Source organism: Lissotriton helveticus, chromosome 7, assembly GCF_964261635.1.
Source record: "Lissotriton helveticus chromosome 7, aLisHel1.1, whole genome shotgun sequence".
NCBI classification, from domain to species: Eukaryota; Metazoa; Chordata; class Amphibia; order Caudata; family Salamandridae; genus Lissotriton; species Lissotriton helveticus.
Window position 1 is genome coordinate 562728030 of NC_136068.1, and position 18070 is coordinate 562746099.

At 44.3% G+C, this 18070-nt stretch overlaps 1 protein-coding gene across 2 annotated transcripts in view; it reads left to right on the forward strand.

The window, feature by feature from the left end:
* The window catches only part of LOC144768747 (uncharacterized), a 221637-nt gene that overhangs the window by 28137 nt on the left and 175430 nt on the right, over positions 1-18070 (forward strand). For both annotated transcript variants that reach the window (XM_078652635.1, XM_078652636.1), the window contains exon 2: positions 4164-4290. In XM_078652635.1, the coding sequence (XP_078508761.1) occupies positions 4164-4290 (127 nt within the window). The remainder of the gene's footprint in view (positions 1-4163; positions 4291-18070) is intronic.

An 18070-nucleotide genomic window follows, 5' to 3' on the forward strand; every position in this document is an offset into this window, starting at 1 on the left:
ACCATTAAAGACATGTGCTATTTATCATGAGCTATGTGCAGAGAGCCCTGGCAGGTGGCACTTCAGTACCTAGAAGGCAAATATCTTTTTGACAGGTTTTTTAGGTCTCGCCTAGCGACGCAGCGAAGCTGCTCGCTAGCGAGTTCTATTGTCGCCGACTTGACTTTGGAAGGGGACAGGAGATGTGCACTTCCTCAGACTGGCGATGTGCATGCTCACAGCGTTTGTATCCGCTTGCTCCAGGACAGCACACGGGCACGTGCACGGTCTTTCTTTCACCTTGTGCCTGGAGCTTTCCCCCAGACAGCAGATGAGCACACGCAGGCAACTCTAAACTTTCAAGCGGTCCCACCCACCGCGCGCTTGCCTGGACAGCCCCATCGGCCTGAGTTGGTTGCGCACAGAGTCTCTTAAATTTCGAGCGCTCCCACCGCGTGCTCGGCTGGACATCACCATCGGCCTGAGTTGTTGCCGGCTGGTCGGCGCTTTGTGCACGGCTGAGGAGAAGCGCTGTTTCTCACGCAGGAGGAACTCCGCTTGCACTCGGTCCCTGCCGGCATCCTCCCAATGTGCTCGAGGCGGGGGGCTTCTGCGGCTGCAGTCCCCGTGTACTTACGAGGCGAAGGAACAAGGTGGACAAAAAGAGGTAGGGTTTGTTTCAAATAAAACATTTATTAACATCACTGTAAACGATTGACCCGATGATGACAGCGCAGGAAATCGAATAAGTGCTGTTGCTCATTAGTTGACTCGATTCCAAACGTGTTCGGCGTCTTTTTTACTGAGGAGATGTGCACACGTACAGACACTCGATGTGCACATCTCCTGTCCACCTTCCGTCATCGCAAACCTCTCGCAGTTTCACTTTGGTAATGTGCACGCGCGCTCAGTTCGGGATGTCCTCAAGCCCCAGTGAGCAACGCGCTTTTGCTTGTTTATTTTGCATCAGCGAATCTGGTGTGAGAGTGCTTGTAAAGCAACACCTATGTTTTAGTGTATTCCAATACCCCAAGGGAGCCCACAGTAAGTGGCACTGCTCCAGCCCTAAACTGGCCTATCCACATTGCAAAGGGCGGCCTGGCCTGACTAACACTGCCCGTTTCTTTACCCACTTTTCAGAGGTAGCGGCTTCACATGCGGTTAACCAGCCTCCAGTTCGTTCCACCTATCCGAGGCATCACATTTCACTGACCTTGGCCCAGCCCTACCCCTCTTTTTAAGTGAGATTAAAAAAACTGTAGTCTCTCATAGGGGCGTGACCGCTGTAATAAAGGGCGTGGCTTAAAACATAAGCTAAAAATGTGTGCTTTGCATAGTGTGCCGCCTGACTGGTATTTTGCTGCTTCTGTCCATTCATCCAGATATATTACACAACAAATAACATTACACCTACAACAAGCCCGGACTATTGGCTTAACGTTGCTTTCCACCCATTGCTTTTCTGTCCATCACTTTCCTCCTGTTGCTGCTTCACGTTTTTTTTTTTATTATTCTGTTACAAGCGCCCAGCTTTTGTTTTTATTAACATTGCTTTCCACCCGTTTTTTTATTCCTTTACAAGCGCTGCTTATGTCATGCAGCCTTCGTAAAGAGCAATGCTAAACTCCCTTGTTTTCAAAACGGCCACTCGTAGACACATTCTTCATGTACAATAGGATTCGTGGGGTTATTTTGTTTTATGGCTGAAAAAGGTAGTGCTTAGTTTTTTTTTTAAAAAGTGGTGTTTAAATAAATTTGCTTGGAAAACGGATTTAGACTTCATTGTCGTTGCAATTTTTGAAATGCTTCAAAAAGCATTTGTATGCTCCGATTGAGTGTGTACTCAGAAGTACCCCATGGCACATTTAGGCACCGACTTAAGTGATTCCCAATCATTGTGCAGTAAGTAGTCGTCGTCCCCCCCAGCCCAAAGCAGGCGCCTACTTCTGTGCTTAGAGTGAAGGTATGGCTTGCGGACAACTCTCAAAAAACACGTGAACAGGGGTGACGGAAAATTTACATCTTCTCTTACCAGGTTAATCATGCAAAATCTCATATTTTATAAACACTCTCTCCCTTCCATCTCGCTCTTGCTCGTAAACAGACTCTACACACAGGCGAGCGCTTCCTCCTACTGCCACATATCCTCCTGCGTATCTCACCGGGTCGCTCCTCTCCAATCCCCAGCTGTCCCTGCACCGCCTCCAGTGTCAGCCAGCCCTGCGCCAACTGGCGACCCCCACCATATTCTTCCAAGACTACAGACTTTGTTTCCTTCCCCCGCCAGGACGAAGGCATCGCGGCAGAACCTTTCAGCCCCTGACGCCCCCTCCATACAGCTACTCCCTCCCCGCATTCCTAACTGTTACGCCATACTTCAGTGCGATGCCTTGCAGCGTGTCCCCAGAGCTCACGGGGTGCTCGGTGTACCTCTCTGCCCAGGCGGCCGCTCAAGGACACTTCGGCCTCGGATTCAGACTCTGAGCCCCAGCGCGTATAGACGGCATGTCTTCTCTGGCGATCCCCAGCTTGCGGCGGGACAGCCGATGTGCACGCTCACGGTGTCTTGTGCGCTCCCGCTGTGCTTTCAGTTTCGTTCCTGCCCCCCAGCAACTTCCAGACATCAATTAAAATGTAAAGAGAAGCCCCGTCATTAATCGGCTTCCTAGAAACAGACCGGAGGTTTCTGTAGTGGAAAGTTTGACTCATCCTAAGCCAGCGCAGAGGGTTAAACTGCCTGCTGCTAAGAAAGTGTCCCACTAGTTTTTCTTTCCTTTGGGGTGCAGTTTACCTACTTTGTTTAAAAATGTTTCTCCACATTTGTGAAAAGTACTGAGGGTAGTCTTATGGGTAAGCTTCTTTTCTCACAGAAAATCAGAGAGCCCAGGGCGCAGTGGACACACGAGCACTGGAAAAAACAAGGACGTTACACATGACACCGTTGACTCTTCTCACTTTCAAAGAACCAAATACATCTCATATTTATTTATTCCCACCGAACCAGTGTAAAGCAGTTCTTTATTGCACACCTTAACCTCTGGTGGGTGGGCTGTGCTTTTAGCAGTCTGCAAGGCTTCTGAAGGTCGTGAAGCATTGGTGCAAGAAAGAATTAAAGTAGTTGAGGCAATATTAAAGATTTGTTGATGTAATACAGAGCAAAACGGGATTGTTCTAGGGCTGGAAGGAACGGACTCTGTCCGTCTTCAAGTGCCACCGTCACTGCTTTGTCATTAGCTAACCAAGTCTGCCAAGGGAAACCCAGATGTCTGCCTTGCAATTGTTTACAGCATACCAAGTGAGTTTCCATATTGACTACAGCCCCAAGCACTGTCTTGCCTTAAACTAGAAACACAGAGGATGCAAGCATCAAAGACTGCCAAAAGTGCACCTGACACATTTTTACATAAAGGGTAAATTCCAGGTCAACCTGTGGAATCACAACTAACAAGCATTTGCAATGCAATAGATCTCGAGAGTTTGAGCTATTGGCATTGTAAATGACAACGCCTTTTATTTATGTGTTTTGCAAACAGTGTGTAAATACGCACTTTGTACTTATAGAAGCAAGGCTGGCAGTAAAAGAGGCGCAGTTACTGCCAGTATTGCTTCTCGTAAGCAAGGACTATTAGCACCGCTTGCACATTTTCAAAACACATAAATAAAAGCATTGTCATTTATAATTCCAATAGCTCAAACTCTCGCAAATGCGAGACCTGTTGCCTTGCAAATGCTTGTCCTTGTTTGTGGAGAACTGAAGCAGAATTGGGTATTTTGTGCCCTGCTTTTCACTTCTAGAATATCCTTCACTGATCATTCGCTCTTGGCCCCATAACTAATTTAGTTCTGTAGAAGATTAAAAGTTATGCAATTTACAGATGCACGTTTTATTCTATCCAGTACCTTTTGGACTGTATATTATTACTCGAAATCCCACATGTACGCCTACTGTTAAGATGCATTACATGTGTTTTGAATCATCATGTAAAAGCTTGAGTAAAATGCACATTTATGTAGTTTAGTGTTCTATTGTTTTTGAGTAATTTATAAAAAATTAATACAAATTAATTCTGTGCACTGAAGCCTCGTATGGATAGCGTGAGGTGCTATACAAAACATTTTAAAGACATATGTATATTTTAGGCTTTGGACTTCCTCTGTAATCTTTCTAATACCTTCTGTCCCAGGCACAAATTATCTCCCATGATGCTTCTGCCTATTTCTCCAAAGAGGAGTGGAAGCTTCTGCATGACTGGCAGAAGGACCTTTACATGAATGTGATGAAGGAAATTCACCAAGCCTTGATCTCCCTGGGTAAGGTCACACTGTCTACATATTCATATTTTATACCTTAACAAATTCATTTTCTTTCAGGATGAATAGAAAGTATGTTTTTTAAATCCATCCTAAATAATTGTAAATAGCTTTATGTTTGGCATACCAGTCAACAACTTGGGTAAGATTTGATGATGAATGTGATAAATAATATATGGCAATTAAATCACTGCCCATAGGTGCTGTTTTAAAAGGAGGTTGGAATGATCTAGGGTGGGACACAGGTTATCATGTCAGGAAGCTGCTAAGAGGCCCGCTAGTGACAATTGTTGAGGGAGATAATAGGAACTAGGAATCACTCTGAAAACTATACAGAAAGCAAAAAGTTCCTGATGTCCTATGTATTTGCAATGTAATATATTTGTTTTTGAGTTTATGGATATTAATATCCGAAACAAGTCTAAATCCCTGAGTCTTACATTCATAATACAGAGGATGTAATAATAGGGCTCAAGTCTTTGACTGTTTTGGGCATCAGTACCATCTAAAACATGCTACTTATACATATATATATATATATATATATATATTTATATATATGTATATAGTTCAAACAAGGTGCCCTATGAATTCCTCTCTGGAAAGTACGTTTCATTTGTGTTTTTGAACAAGGTAAGAATGCAATAAAACTCTTGGTATACTGCCTGAAGCAGGACATTTGTTTAAAAAATGCTGTACTACAAAGAGCACAGGAAGGAGCAAGACCCATGAGATAATGAGCCTTAAGAGATATTTTCTGTAGAGTCTCCTGCAATTCTTGTGTGTTTAGCCTTTCTTAAAGTTTGATTTAGGGGATGAAGAACAGTCTAATGTTAAATATCCATCATGATGTTATGTTGTGACATTCGTAAATAGAAAATGAAAAATAGTCAATTTGTAAAAATTCTAGTGCTTTTATTCGTACTGCTTGTTTGTCCAATTTCCATTGATCTAAAAGTAATGGATGCTAAAAAGTTGGACTTACCTGGGAACTCTTGGCTCTGTTGGGCAAAAAGTTAATCTTCTAAGCTTAGGAGCATTAGTATCATTTTTCCTGCCCTGCATGTATCCGAAAGGAAAACTGCTCCTACCTCAGGCATTAAGTGGCCATACCCCTTGTAGCCATTTGCTAGGCTGTCTCCGTAAGGGAGGCAAAAACCTATCTGCCATACAGTAGGCCAGAAAAATACAAGCAGGTTACACACTTAAGGCACAAGAGGATGATTTCATGATGTTTCTAACAAACCCAAAATTTGATTATCAAAGATCCCAATGAAGAATTGAGGCAGGGTGATTTAAATTGATCTAAATGTGGATAGTCCTCCTGGGATGCCAAAACTGAGGGAGAAACCCTCTCAGCATGTCGTTCCCAATCATCCAAGGGTAGCTACTCCCGCCCCTTCCTCTCCGGCTCACTGAAGTCTTTTTTAATCTCCCCTTAAAGTGAACAGCACTATCCCTATGTCAAAAACCTCTTGAAGGAAATCGAGAGTGACTAAACTCTCCCCAATCTGTGGCCTAATCTTTTCAATCTTATATCAGAAATGGAAGGTAGGCCATGGTGGTTATATGATAAAGCAAAATAGAAGATCACGCTCTTCGGCCAGGTCTAACCATAATCCTGACAGTCTCAGTTGCTGACATTAGAGAGTGTAGATGTCCACACTGAAGAGGTCACATGGTTTAACTGTGTAAATCAGCATATCCTGGCCCAAAATGCGTCCTCCGCCATCAACAATACCCTTTGGCTTTGAAACCTTACTAGGAACTTGGGAATGAGTGTAAATATAGCAAAGGTATACAGAGGTCGATCAGACTAGTGAGAACAATAGAGAGCCCCGGTACCTGAACAGGAACTTAGGAACAAGGGTGTTGAGGCTGTCTGAAAAAAAGATCCACTCATCGATTTCCAAGGAAAGAAGGCCAGCAGGGCCCTTTTTTCCTTGACCTTGCAAAAAGAAGACCAGCATAAATGTCTAGCCCCATATGGAATTTTTGAAAAAGCAGGAAGAATGCTTACTCGCCACGCCCTTGTCTTGTCCACCTCTTGAATGTGCACCACCATTCAAGAGAGGGGATTATTGTCTGTTCAGGAGCCAATGTGGAAGGCCAGAGTTGATAGGTAAAACGTGAATCTATCCCTCTCTGATTTTGTTACCATATTATTTTTTCCTTTCACTCCTACTCTGGAAGTAGCAATTGCTTCCAAGGCATGTGCAGCAGATAGTTTCTTCTAATTGGACAAGTTTGCTTGTTCTGAAGGTAATCACCTCTCAATATCCATCCGGGCTTAGTACTTATCCCCCCATCCTGCCTTTCCACTGGCTCTACTATGATGATAAAGGGATTCAGGAGGCAATGAGTAAAATCTCTTGTGTGGTTACCAGGAAGACACTGTCAATAAAATACAATGTTCCTTGAAAGTCTTTTACAGCAGGAATCGGGATCTCAAGTCCCTAACATCCTATTTTCCATTACTGAAGGAGGTGACAGGCAAGGGAGATAACATCTGGACATAGTGTGGCACAATGACCAGACATAATACATGCAGAACAAATCAAACCAACAAAGATCTCTGAATCCTAATGTGGAGCTCACAGTTAATCATAAAGGGACCCAAACTATTTTTTCAGATGTCACCCAGCACTTGAAGCCACTCTTTGAATGAGGAGCTCACTTTTAACAACAGCCTGTTAAGCTAGGCTTGAGGTCTGGATTCCCTTTCTCTGGGAAGAAAATCTCTCCTACAATAGCCCTAAACCTATGATCAGAAGGTCTGACAAGGATATGAGGTATATGTGGAGGAGAGTAATGCCCAGGGATCTGTTATGGTTGTGTTGACACTCTAATTAAATAATTAGAAGTATAGTGATCAAGAACAGGGCTTCTGCGCCTTCATAAGATATAGTGATTCTTCGTAGACTTCGCCCTAGTACCAATTAATAAAACCTTCACAAGACAAGAATTCTAAGTCAAATCCATTAAGGTTAATTTGAAAAGTAGGATCATTACAGAAGGCAGAACGATTGTCAAATCAGCATAATCAGTCAAATTCAAATAATGCATAAGAATCAACATAAGTTGTATCTCCAAAGTAAGTAAACAGCCAGAACCGAGTATAGTTCAGCAAGAACACTGATATAGCGTCTGCCTCCAAAGAATGCGCAAAAAGCTCGAAGTTTAAATCTAATAACAGACTAGTGCAGTCTGCAAAGTTAGAAAGACCGGAAAAGTCTTGCTGTAAAGTGAGTAAACGGGCTAGCATAGAACCTGCTCTCTCAAAAAAGGCCAGGAAAAGTCTGACATACATCGCAAAAAGGGCACATGTTATAGGTTTTTAAGCACTCGACATGGTGTGAAATAAAATTTATAGGGCTGGGCTAATATTATTGCATATGAAAATACCAATCACTGTTTGCATACACATCATGCATTAAAAAAACATTTTTGGAACACCCCCTTTGCTGCATATTAATTAACAAAATATTAATAAAAAAACAAGAGGAGGTGACTGTGCATTTCATAACAAACTGATACAATAATTGTTTTAAACAAATGATTGGATCATGTAAGTGTCAAGCAAAAGACCTTGGAATTGTTCAGAGACAAAAACATCCTGGGGCACAGCTTCCCCAAGAGGAAGGCACGTTAATACATATGTATTTTATCTTCACACAGATAATGTGATGAGAGCTTCTATTTTACTTTTTTTCTCTAAAGTGGAAAAGCACAGAAACATGCACATGGAAAGGCAAATTCACTATAAAACAAAAGTCCACATTTTTTCTAAATGGATGGCATTGTAAGGTGTCTTTGGCCTTGCCTTTGACTGAGGCCAGTATGCTAACTTAAACACATCTGAATTAAGCATTAATTTCTAATTATTAAACTCCCCCCTTCAGTTGTTTGTCATTATAAACTTGTTCACATTTTTCAGGTCAGTTGTTAGATTGAAATGCCCCAATGCTTTCTGAACCAGAAGTACCACAGAATTTACACACTTGCTTTGGCTCGTTATCTTATATTACCGTCACAAATCTATATATAAACTCCATTGTTAGACACATAATATTTTTTGAAAGGCAAAATACGATGAATATGAATAACGAGCAATCTTTGAGTGAGTGCAGATTCAGGTTTTATTTATTGATTGCACGATTACTTAAAATCATTACAATGTAAAACCCTTTCAAGTTAAACGCTGCTGCAGTAAAAATAGGGCAAAGCACATAAATAAATCATTAACAAAAGCGATAACAAAACCAGTAATATGTTAAAAACAAATATTTTTGGCAAAAGTCAGTAATAGGTGAGCTGTTTCTTTCCAACCTCCAAAATATCATTTGTCTTTCTTTTGATCTGCATGTCGGAAAGGGGGTTAATGAATCAATTGTTTCATCAGTGGCTGGTTAGGCATTATGCGCTATGGAGGGTTCTGCGCCGAGAACAGTCTCTTGTGTTTGTCAAGCACACAGCAGTGATACTGCAGTCTTCATAAATTTCACAAAGCAGGCAGCCAATTGTACAGATGCCCTTCTCAAACACACCTCCATGGCTCCTCAACAGGTCCGGATGTTCAAGATCTGCCATAGTGGTCAAAGCCAAAACGTCCTTAGCGGGTTAAGCTCCTCGCAGATACATAGCAAATTGGTCAATGATTCCTCTCCCTTTGCACAAAAACGACATTGCCTTTCCTTCTCCTCCAGGTTCCTCTGCCCATACCAGTAGAACTTCAGCAGCACTAAGCCAAAGTGCAGGCCCATTAACTGGCGTTTCATGGTGAGATTGAGGGACAGGGAAAGATATGGTGTAAGAGACCGCGGCTCGTAGAACATCGTGGCCAGACACCAGATTTTTCACCACTTGTATATCCCGGTCTACTGATATTAACCTAGCTTGCTTCATCAGCAGCGTAGCCACCAAAGGTACCAGAAGCCCACTTGTCCAGATTATGTGTGCTTCTGAAGTCTCCAAAGAGTGAGTTAAAAACTTATGCCAGTTTGTTGCTGGATTGCTTATTAATTTCCACACGGAATTTTTCATCGTGCGCTCCTGTGCCTGCTTGGCTTTCAGGCAATAAGCTAGAACGTGGTTTTTAATAGCAATTGCTGTGAGGTTAGCTCGAACTCTAGCCTGAACTCTAGCGGATTTGAGCATGTGAGGTGATTTAGTATTTCTGAGCTGTACTTTTTGTGTACTATATTCACCTACTGTGAGCAGTCTGTGGACCAGGAGGCACCTTTGTTCTTGTACAGATACAGCTAAGGACATCTGAGAAATAATTACTCAAAATGTGTTTGTTATTTATATTTTACCTTTCACAGAGATGTGCTCTGCCTAGATCATTATGTAACTCCTACATTTGTTGTATAATGGAATTTATGTACATTTAGGATGATGTTATAGCCTTACAGCCTGCTGTAGCAGCTGTACCACCCATTAAAATCCTGCTCCAGCATTCCGCTTGGGCCTATAACAAGAGAGTGGGGCTTTAATGGCTGGTATAGCCCTCCATGGCGGGCTATTAGACTTTTAGAATATTCCACCCATGAGGGTAACGTGTCCTAATTAAAAACAGAGGTCTCCCAGAAGATAGATGGGATTGAATCCCCCTCCACAGCTCCGAAGCCTTTGTTTCACATCTCTTGTTGTGAATGTCCAACAATTACAGCCACGGGAAGGGTCACAGCTGTTAATTGTTGAACATACAGAGAAACTTTGAAAGGAGGTTGAAGTCAGCCTCTGGTTCTCCCTGAGCTCGACCTAACTGCTTTTTTAGGTCGAGCTGGCGTTGGAGCGCGAAGCGCTCCCGCCAGCTCGACTATAGCCACCTTCCTCCCTGCCAAGGGAGTGAGAGCTGTGAACGAGCAGCTCTAGACCTGTGCACGAGCCGATTCAGGTCCGTGAACGCGCGGGAACGTCAACGTGCACGTTCACGCGCGTCACGCTCCTGTCCTCCCGCGTCTCTGCCGAGGCGCGCTCCAGGCCGACTTGAGGTGTGCGTCACAGCGTTTCTGTGGCCGGAGGTAGGTAAGTGAGGGCCGGGGGGGGGGGGCGGCGGGATTTGTTTGCTTGTTTGTTTTGTTGCTAGCTTGTTTAAACCTACTGTCCCTATTTGACTAGAATCATCTGCTTCCAAAAGGGTTCCTAGTGGGGGTTGGCGACGCCAGTTAGTTAAAAATTAAATTTTATGCTTGGATTTTTAGGTTACTCGACCAGTATTCCAATGTATGCATATCTCTGATCAGTAGGGCAGCAATAGGGGCGTGTTTTAATTCTAAGGACATAAGCATGACCTGTCGCTTCGTGAAATTCCTAAAGATGGAATGTTTTAAAATTGGAAGTTATCTCTGGAGTGGAGGAAGGACTAATCACAGATACTGTGCCAACAGGGCCCCAATCCTTGAGTAATCATACAAGTCTGACGATCACAATATCGTGTTGGTCCTGACATTTTTTTTGAAAGAACTGTGCCACTATCCTTTTAACCCAAGCCTTCATTGATCGATGCCACTAGGTTTCTAAATCACATCTGCCTCGTACTTTGTTTTTGCATGCTATGAAGTCTTATAAGCAAAGCAAGCCACCATATGAGCCAATGGACACTAACTTTTTATTCTTTCTTCTAATTCTGAATACAATTCAGTATACTTTGTTATAGAAATGTTATGATTGTACCGATTTTATATAATTGTACAATAAATTATCTGATTCAGGTCAGAAAGCACGGACATGTGAAGCAGTATTACCTATACCTTATATTGATGAGCCAGCCTATGCCATCTACATTAGAAACCAAAGCAATCCTGTTTCTCGTTTGACCTGAGCAGGCACCGCCTCCATTTTGGGGATTACGATCCACCCGATGTTTTTTTTAGCCTGGTTGGAAGCGGAGCCGATTCCTCCCCTACCCCACTCCCCCTCAGGCATCGGTCGGACCAATGCCTCAGATATCGGGTGGAACGCCACCGACGAGCTGTTGGATGGCCTTTCACCTGATCTCGTATTGGGGCCCTTCATGTGGTAAATGTTCAAGTAATCCATGTCCGTGATTTATTTACCGTTTATATTTCACGTTTTACTGAGAGTATTCCCAGGGTAGTGTTTTTGTATATATATATATTTTTTTCCGTTAAGATTATTTCTCTTGAGTGCAGGCTTCAACAGAGTTGTTTCTAGGTGTTTCTAACAGCCATGAGAGAGCTCTGGTGTTAAGGCTCGAGACAGTGCGAGTTTCTCACAGTGCCTGTGACTGGGGGCGTAAAAGGTGTTCTGATTATATATCTATCCAATGCTTGGCTTCTCTCCAGATCGCATACAGATGTCCATTGACAAAGCCACAGTGCAGGCTGGTATTGGGTGCACGTCGGTGGCTGTGTTAGCATATCTGGATAGAATAACAGAAAGCTCATTAAGACACCAAAATACCTGTTTGGTGGCACACTATGGGAATCACAGAATGTTAGTTTATGGTGTTAAAGCTGCGCCTATACCTGCAAAAGCTGGTCCCGCCCCCATGCACACTTTTGTAAAATTCCACTTAAAGCCCTGGTGAAAGTACTGAAATGTCCAATGTCCCTAGTGTGCACTCACCGTTACCACTTAAGTGTTACTTAACACAGAACCATCTTCTCCATGAGCAAGCCTGGCTGTGAGCTGGTCTGATAAAATTAAAATAAGAGACAGAAAAGGCGCGCGGTACGGTCCAAGAGCTTCTTCGCTTCCAAGTGTAATGTCTTACCGCAGTAGTGCATTATTTTAATTACCTCTACTTAATTCTGAGTGTTAATAGCAGATGTGTACATGGCATGTGACCCCCAATACCGTCTCGTGCGCTCTCTGTGGCTGCCAAATACTCCAAAGTATGCAATAAAGCAAACCACTTGTCACATGCTCCTTAAGTATTAAATGTGTGTAATGGAGTCCTTATTAACTGGAAGAGAATCGCCGGTATAAAATTCTGAGTAAGTAACTGGTAATATATTCTGCAAATCTGTTACTGTGGGTATTGTCCGTCAAATGATATTAACATTCAGAAAATACTAAATTAACACTTTGTGATTTGCAAACATCAGGAAAATGTTAATTGTTAACCAGAATCCATTCTCTTGGCTGTAGACGGCTTGAGGCCTGCCTTGTGAGCACTCGTGCGTTCAGTGCACGGCCGTGTCATTTCACGGGTGGTTACCCTGTCTGTGCCTTTGACTTTGTTTGGGCCTCGGTGGCGTGGCAGGGTAGGTCCACAGCCGGTGCAGATCTGTCAGCGGTAGAAGCTGCCTCCCTAGACCCGCCAGGGCCTCCTCACAGGCTCGCTGCACGGCTGCGACCACGCTTGCTGAACGTGGTTCTCTTTAACCCTCCGCAGGGCTTTTCCCCCAAGTGCAATCCTGCTGCCATTGCTTTGTTGGGCAACTGGCCCCTTCCGGGAGGCAAGCATTTGCCTTGCCGTTCGTTGCCAGTCGCCATGTTGAAACGCAGGAGTTTGGTCAAGGCAGAGTTTCTGTTGTAATTCAACAGATTTGCCTTGTATGTGATGCTTTGTGAGCTTGTAGGGATGGTGCAGGGATGTTCCGTGACCATTTTTTAAAATTAATCTTTTTATTAATTCAACACTTTTCCAGTTGACATTCCGAATAATTGTACAGTACTACCTCATCGTAGGTAGGGAGAAAATGGCTACAAACCTCATACCCCAATTCCGCGAGCATTTTGTTCCTAGAGCTCTCCTTGTGTTTTTGGTAGTGCCTGAAGGCTGCTCCACGGCGGTGCCATTCTTGCGGTAGAGATAAAGCGCGCACTGGGAGGAGTGTCGCGCACAGTGTGCTTAGAAAGTAGTCCACCATAAGATGTTAACCAACACTGTCAAATCTACTGTTCTCGAGAAGCTGGGAGGTAAAAAGTACATGGAAGGAAGGATGACGTCATTAGTGATGCTTGAGCAGAGTCTGGATGAATGGTGGAGCCTGCGGTAGGGTGACCAACTGGCATTGGTGCAAATTCAGGACGGTGAGTGTAAAAATTCAGGACAAAGGGTCAAAATTCAGGACACAAATTCAGGACAGGAGGTAAAAATTCAGGACAAAACTTCAGGACAATAGGTACGTTTTACAGACACATCAGAGGTCGCGCAATAGTATATAAGTAAGCCCAGCCATTTCCAAACATATTCAACCATTTGCAAACCTATCCATCATGTATCCTTCCATCTATCATTTCACTCATCCATCCCTTCATCCATCCCCTCATCCATCCTTTCACTCTCCATTATCCATCCATCCATCCACCATTTCACCCTATCCATCTGTACACTTACCCATCCACTCTTCATCCCATCCATCCATCCCCTCATCCATCCATCCATCCCCTCATCCATCCATCCTTTCCCTCATCCATCTATCCTTCCTCCCCTTATCCATCCTTCCTTCCCCTCATCCATCCATCCTTCCCCTCATCCATCCATCCTTCCCCTCACCCATCCTTCCTTTCATCCATCATCCATCCTTCCCCTCACCCATCCACCCATCCCACCCATGTATCCTTCCTTCCCCTCCATCCATCCCCTCCATCCATCCCCTCATCCATCCATCCTCTCATCCATCCATCCATCCTTCCCCTCATCCATCCATCCTCTCATCCATCCATCCTTCCCCTCATCCATCCATCCTTCCCCTCATCCATCCATCCGTCCTTCCCCTCATCCATCCTTCCCCTCATCCATCCATCCTTCCCCTCATCCATCCTTCCTTCCATCCATCATCCATCCTTCCCCTCACCCATCCATCCATCCATCCCATCCATTTATCCTTCCCCTCATCCATCCATCCATCCCCCCCATCCATCCATCTATCCATCCATCCTTCTCCTCATCCATCATCCTTCCCCTCATCCATCATCCAGCTACCCTTCCACCCATACATCCAGCTATTTACATTTTCTCTCCATCCTTCCCCTCACTTATCAATCCATCCATCCTCTCTCATTATCCATTTATTCAATCTTTCATTCATCCATTCACCCTTTCACTAATTCATCCAGCCATTCACCCATCCCTTCACTTACTTACTCGCCCACCTTTCCATATTAATTTTGAGCTGAGCCCTTTTGAGAAGAGGCCCATCAAGAACTCCACCCTCGCTGCAGGAGCCGTTCCAGGACTGGGACAGAAGCCACCCAGGGCGGAGACAGGATCCACCACAGGGGGGGACAAGAGCCATCACAGGCGGGGGTAGACTGGAGCCACAACATGGGGGGACAGGGGCAATCACTGAGGGGAGGGCAGGAGCCATCACAGGAGAGGTAACAGGATCCACCAGGGTGGGCACAGGGGTGGGCATGCAGTATTCTAGTTTCATCTTGGGCTCCTCGCCCCCTCCTGCACAAGACAACGAGAAGACAGGCTCTCTGTACAAAATGCCATCCCCCACTGTGATGTACAGTACTTACCGGAGATACTCTAAGAGAACTGATTGAACTGATTGTCCTCCATACTTTGTTAATCAGTGTGGGTGCAATTGTGCCATTTCTTTATTGTATTACATTATAGACTGCATGTTTGAAGAACCGAGGTTTGCTTACAATTTAGTGACAGTAATTCGGTGTAATCAGGGGTGTAATCTGGCCGAGTCTCGGATGTTTGGGCCCTGGGTAGAAATGGAATGTGTGAGCCCCCCTCTAAATAGCAGAGACATGACGCATTCAGGGCTGTTTACATGTGAATAGATGTCGCTGCTCCTGAACCTGCAGCCCCTCCCTCTCAGTCACCTTCGAAGCACCTCTTAACAGGTCATCAAGGGCTGGAGGTGTGAGGGTCGCCATCCCGCTGTGCCTCTCCATTGCTGCTGAGTGTTTGAGTAGCTTTGGTGCAGCATCGGAGTGAAGAAGGGAGGTGGCGGCAAGTTGTCCCGGCTTTAGGGTGAGGCAACCGGTGCCCTGTTAAAATGACGGACAAATGGCGTCCGTTAAAGAATCTTTCACGGACAACGGACAGACGGCCAAAATTACAGACTGTCCGTGAAATTTACGGACGGTTGGTCACCCTAGCCTGCGGGGGCGAGTTTGTCGGAATCATGAGTGATGTGGGAATGAGTAAAGTTTCAAGGCGCTCTTCAGTATTCAGAGACCACCTGCAGTCGAGCTACCTTCCTGGGTAAGGTCAGCAGAGCCTCGCAGAGGCACAACAAGCTCCATCTTTAATCTTGTTATTATAGAGCAGAACATTACACCCAGCCGTATGCGTGGGAGTCTTATTAAGGGTAAAGGATGGGGTACATAAGTGGGGTCCCTGGGCTGGACCCGATAAGACGTGACACATGGTGTAACCGGGGAGATGCTGTGAGCATGTCATGGCGTCTACACAATGACCAGGGATACGAGACCTCTCCACTGGAGTCTAGCTGCACCCCTGACAGTGCCTGTGGAGGGGAATGTCTGGGATGAAGGCACCAATGCAACCGTGGGGTGGTACTGGAGGAGGTGCTTGTGCGTAACCCTGTATTTCATGTCTTGTCATCCCTTGCTGTCTTTCCTTCTTAAATCTGGAGTTCAGGGTTGTTCCAGCACGGCGGCTTTCAGAAAGACGTATAGTTCACCATTTCCCCATCTTATTTTTTCAATGTACAGAATGGAAGGCTGCAGTTCAGTCTGCTGTAATGCAGTGTAGGTGCAGGAAAGACACTCTCCTCCCAGTTCACATGTCCAAGTGTGGTCACAGGTTGAGGAGTGCGTAGATCAGTTTACGTACATATTTAGAATTTGTCGTTTGAAATACAGAGTGTAGTTAGATGGGCAGAGTGAGTGTAGTGAGAATGTCAGTTGGATAATTCAGAGTGAGTCTATGATGGTGTGTAATGTGATGATGGGGGAGTGTGTGGGTGCCTCAATTTTACTTATTTCGCAAAAATGCTTCACATTATGGCACTTGTTCACTCCCTCGTTTATTGTCTAGAACTTCCCTAACAGTCCAAGATGCATTCGACCCAAAACCAGCCTCTGTTAAGAATCAATTAATTGTTGCCCACGGGCTTTTCCCCCAAGAAATCATGGGGTTGACAGGTGGGCTACTGCACCCGTAATCCCCCAAGCATCCTAACACGCAAACGTTGTTCTTTGCTGCCCTAAGAGCACAGTGGCATCACACGAGCAGCTAGTCAGATCGCTTCGGGTGAAATTGTGAATCTGTAAAACATAGGTTAGACCACTCATGGTTAGACACTTGCTAGGACTAAGCATATTGCACCCAGTGGAGAATTCCTTTACTCACCCTGACTTCTCTTCCCTCCTTGAAACCTGAGATCATAGGGAAATGAGTTGCACTGCACAAGTCCCTTTTCAGCTGAAGGTGAGGCTGCATGAGAGAACTGACAGTGGAAGATAGGGAGGGAGGTGGCAGTTTAGAGACTAGTGAACATTCTCCCGCCTCGCGAGTACACTCTCTGGCTTTATCCAATGTCCCTCTATCAAAGCCTGGATTCTATCCCCTTCTTACATTATTCCCTCCTGCATCTCACATCTCCTATGCTGCTTCACCCCTCCCTATCTTACCTCTTAGTGCCAATGTAATAACTCCCACAAAAACATCGGCCATTGAGATATTAATGTGCTGTGGCAGCTCCATCCTCGTCCCTTCCTGTCTCCTGGTTCCGCCTTTTCATATCTCCTGTGCTCCTTCAGTGAGATAAGGAAACCTTAAATTGGCCTAAATTACTTTCTAAATGTGAGGTTAACTGATTGAGTAGAAAAGATGGTTTAGTGAGGTAAACGCTCACCATGGACAGTACTGTGATCTAACGGTCACAAGCTTGAGTCTCCGCAAGGTTACATCTTGATAGCTTAGAGGCCCTTCTAAGTAGCCATGTGCGGCATAAATTCAGGAGAATAGAATGACATCATTCAATGGATCATTTACGCCTGCCCGTGATTTGAGTCCTACAAGATAAGTCTCCCGTGCTCCTGCCCTGCAAATTGCTGTTTCCCGTTCTTCGTTCCTCTCTACATTTCTGACATTGTATTTGCGGATGGTATTTTCAGTGTCCTGGTTCTGAAGGTGGTCTAATTATGTTTTTAAATCGTTTTACCTGCACTATGTGTGAAAATGTTGTCTTGAGTAGAGGCTATAACAAGAAAGTGGGGAACCCAATATACCCTTGGAGGCTTGGGCAGTTAGATAAATAAGTAAAAGGTGCCTACAAGGGATTTTTTAGCTATTCTCACTCGAATGTTTTATAGAAGAAATCGCTTGTGTGTTCAACCGCAAATGGTGGAGAACCCTTGAACAATCAATACATAAATGAGGTTATTCCAAACATCAACGTTAAAAGAAAGAACCTTTATAAGCACAGGAATATATTTCTTTCAAAAGTACACAATTTTTAATGTAAATAGAATAAAAAATTATATTTTATATAGTTTGAAGACACCTCACTGTAGGATCAAGTAAGTATTGGGTGTGTCGCAGTCTCAAGCGCGTCTCGTTTCAGGAACAGCATAGAGACTGCGACACACCCAATACTTACTTGATCCTACAGTGAGGTGTCTTCAAACTATATAATTTGGTTGGAGACTATAGTTTCGAATACATAGTCAAAGATTGTGCATTGATTGACGCCCTTTTTACATTCAAATCAGACTGAAATAATTAGTCTTCTGTTAGAGTTAATATATCCATAGGAGCTCATTTGTCTCTAATATTCTGATTCGCTTGGTCCCAATTGAATATTGGACCGTTCTGAAGGGACTTTTAAAACAATCAACTTTACGTCCTGAAGATGGTCTGACAGACAAA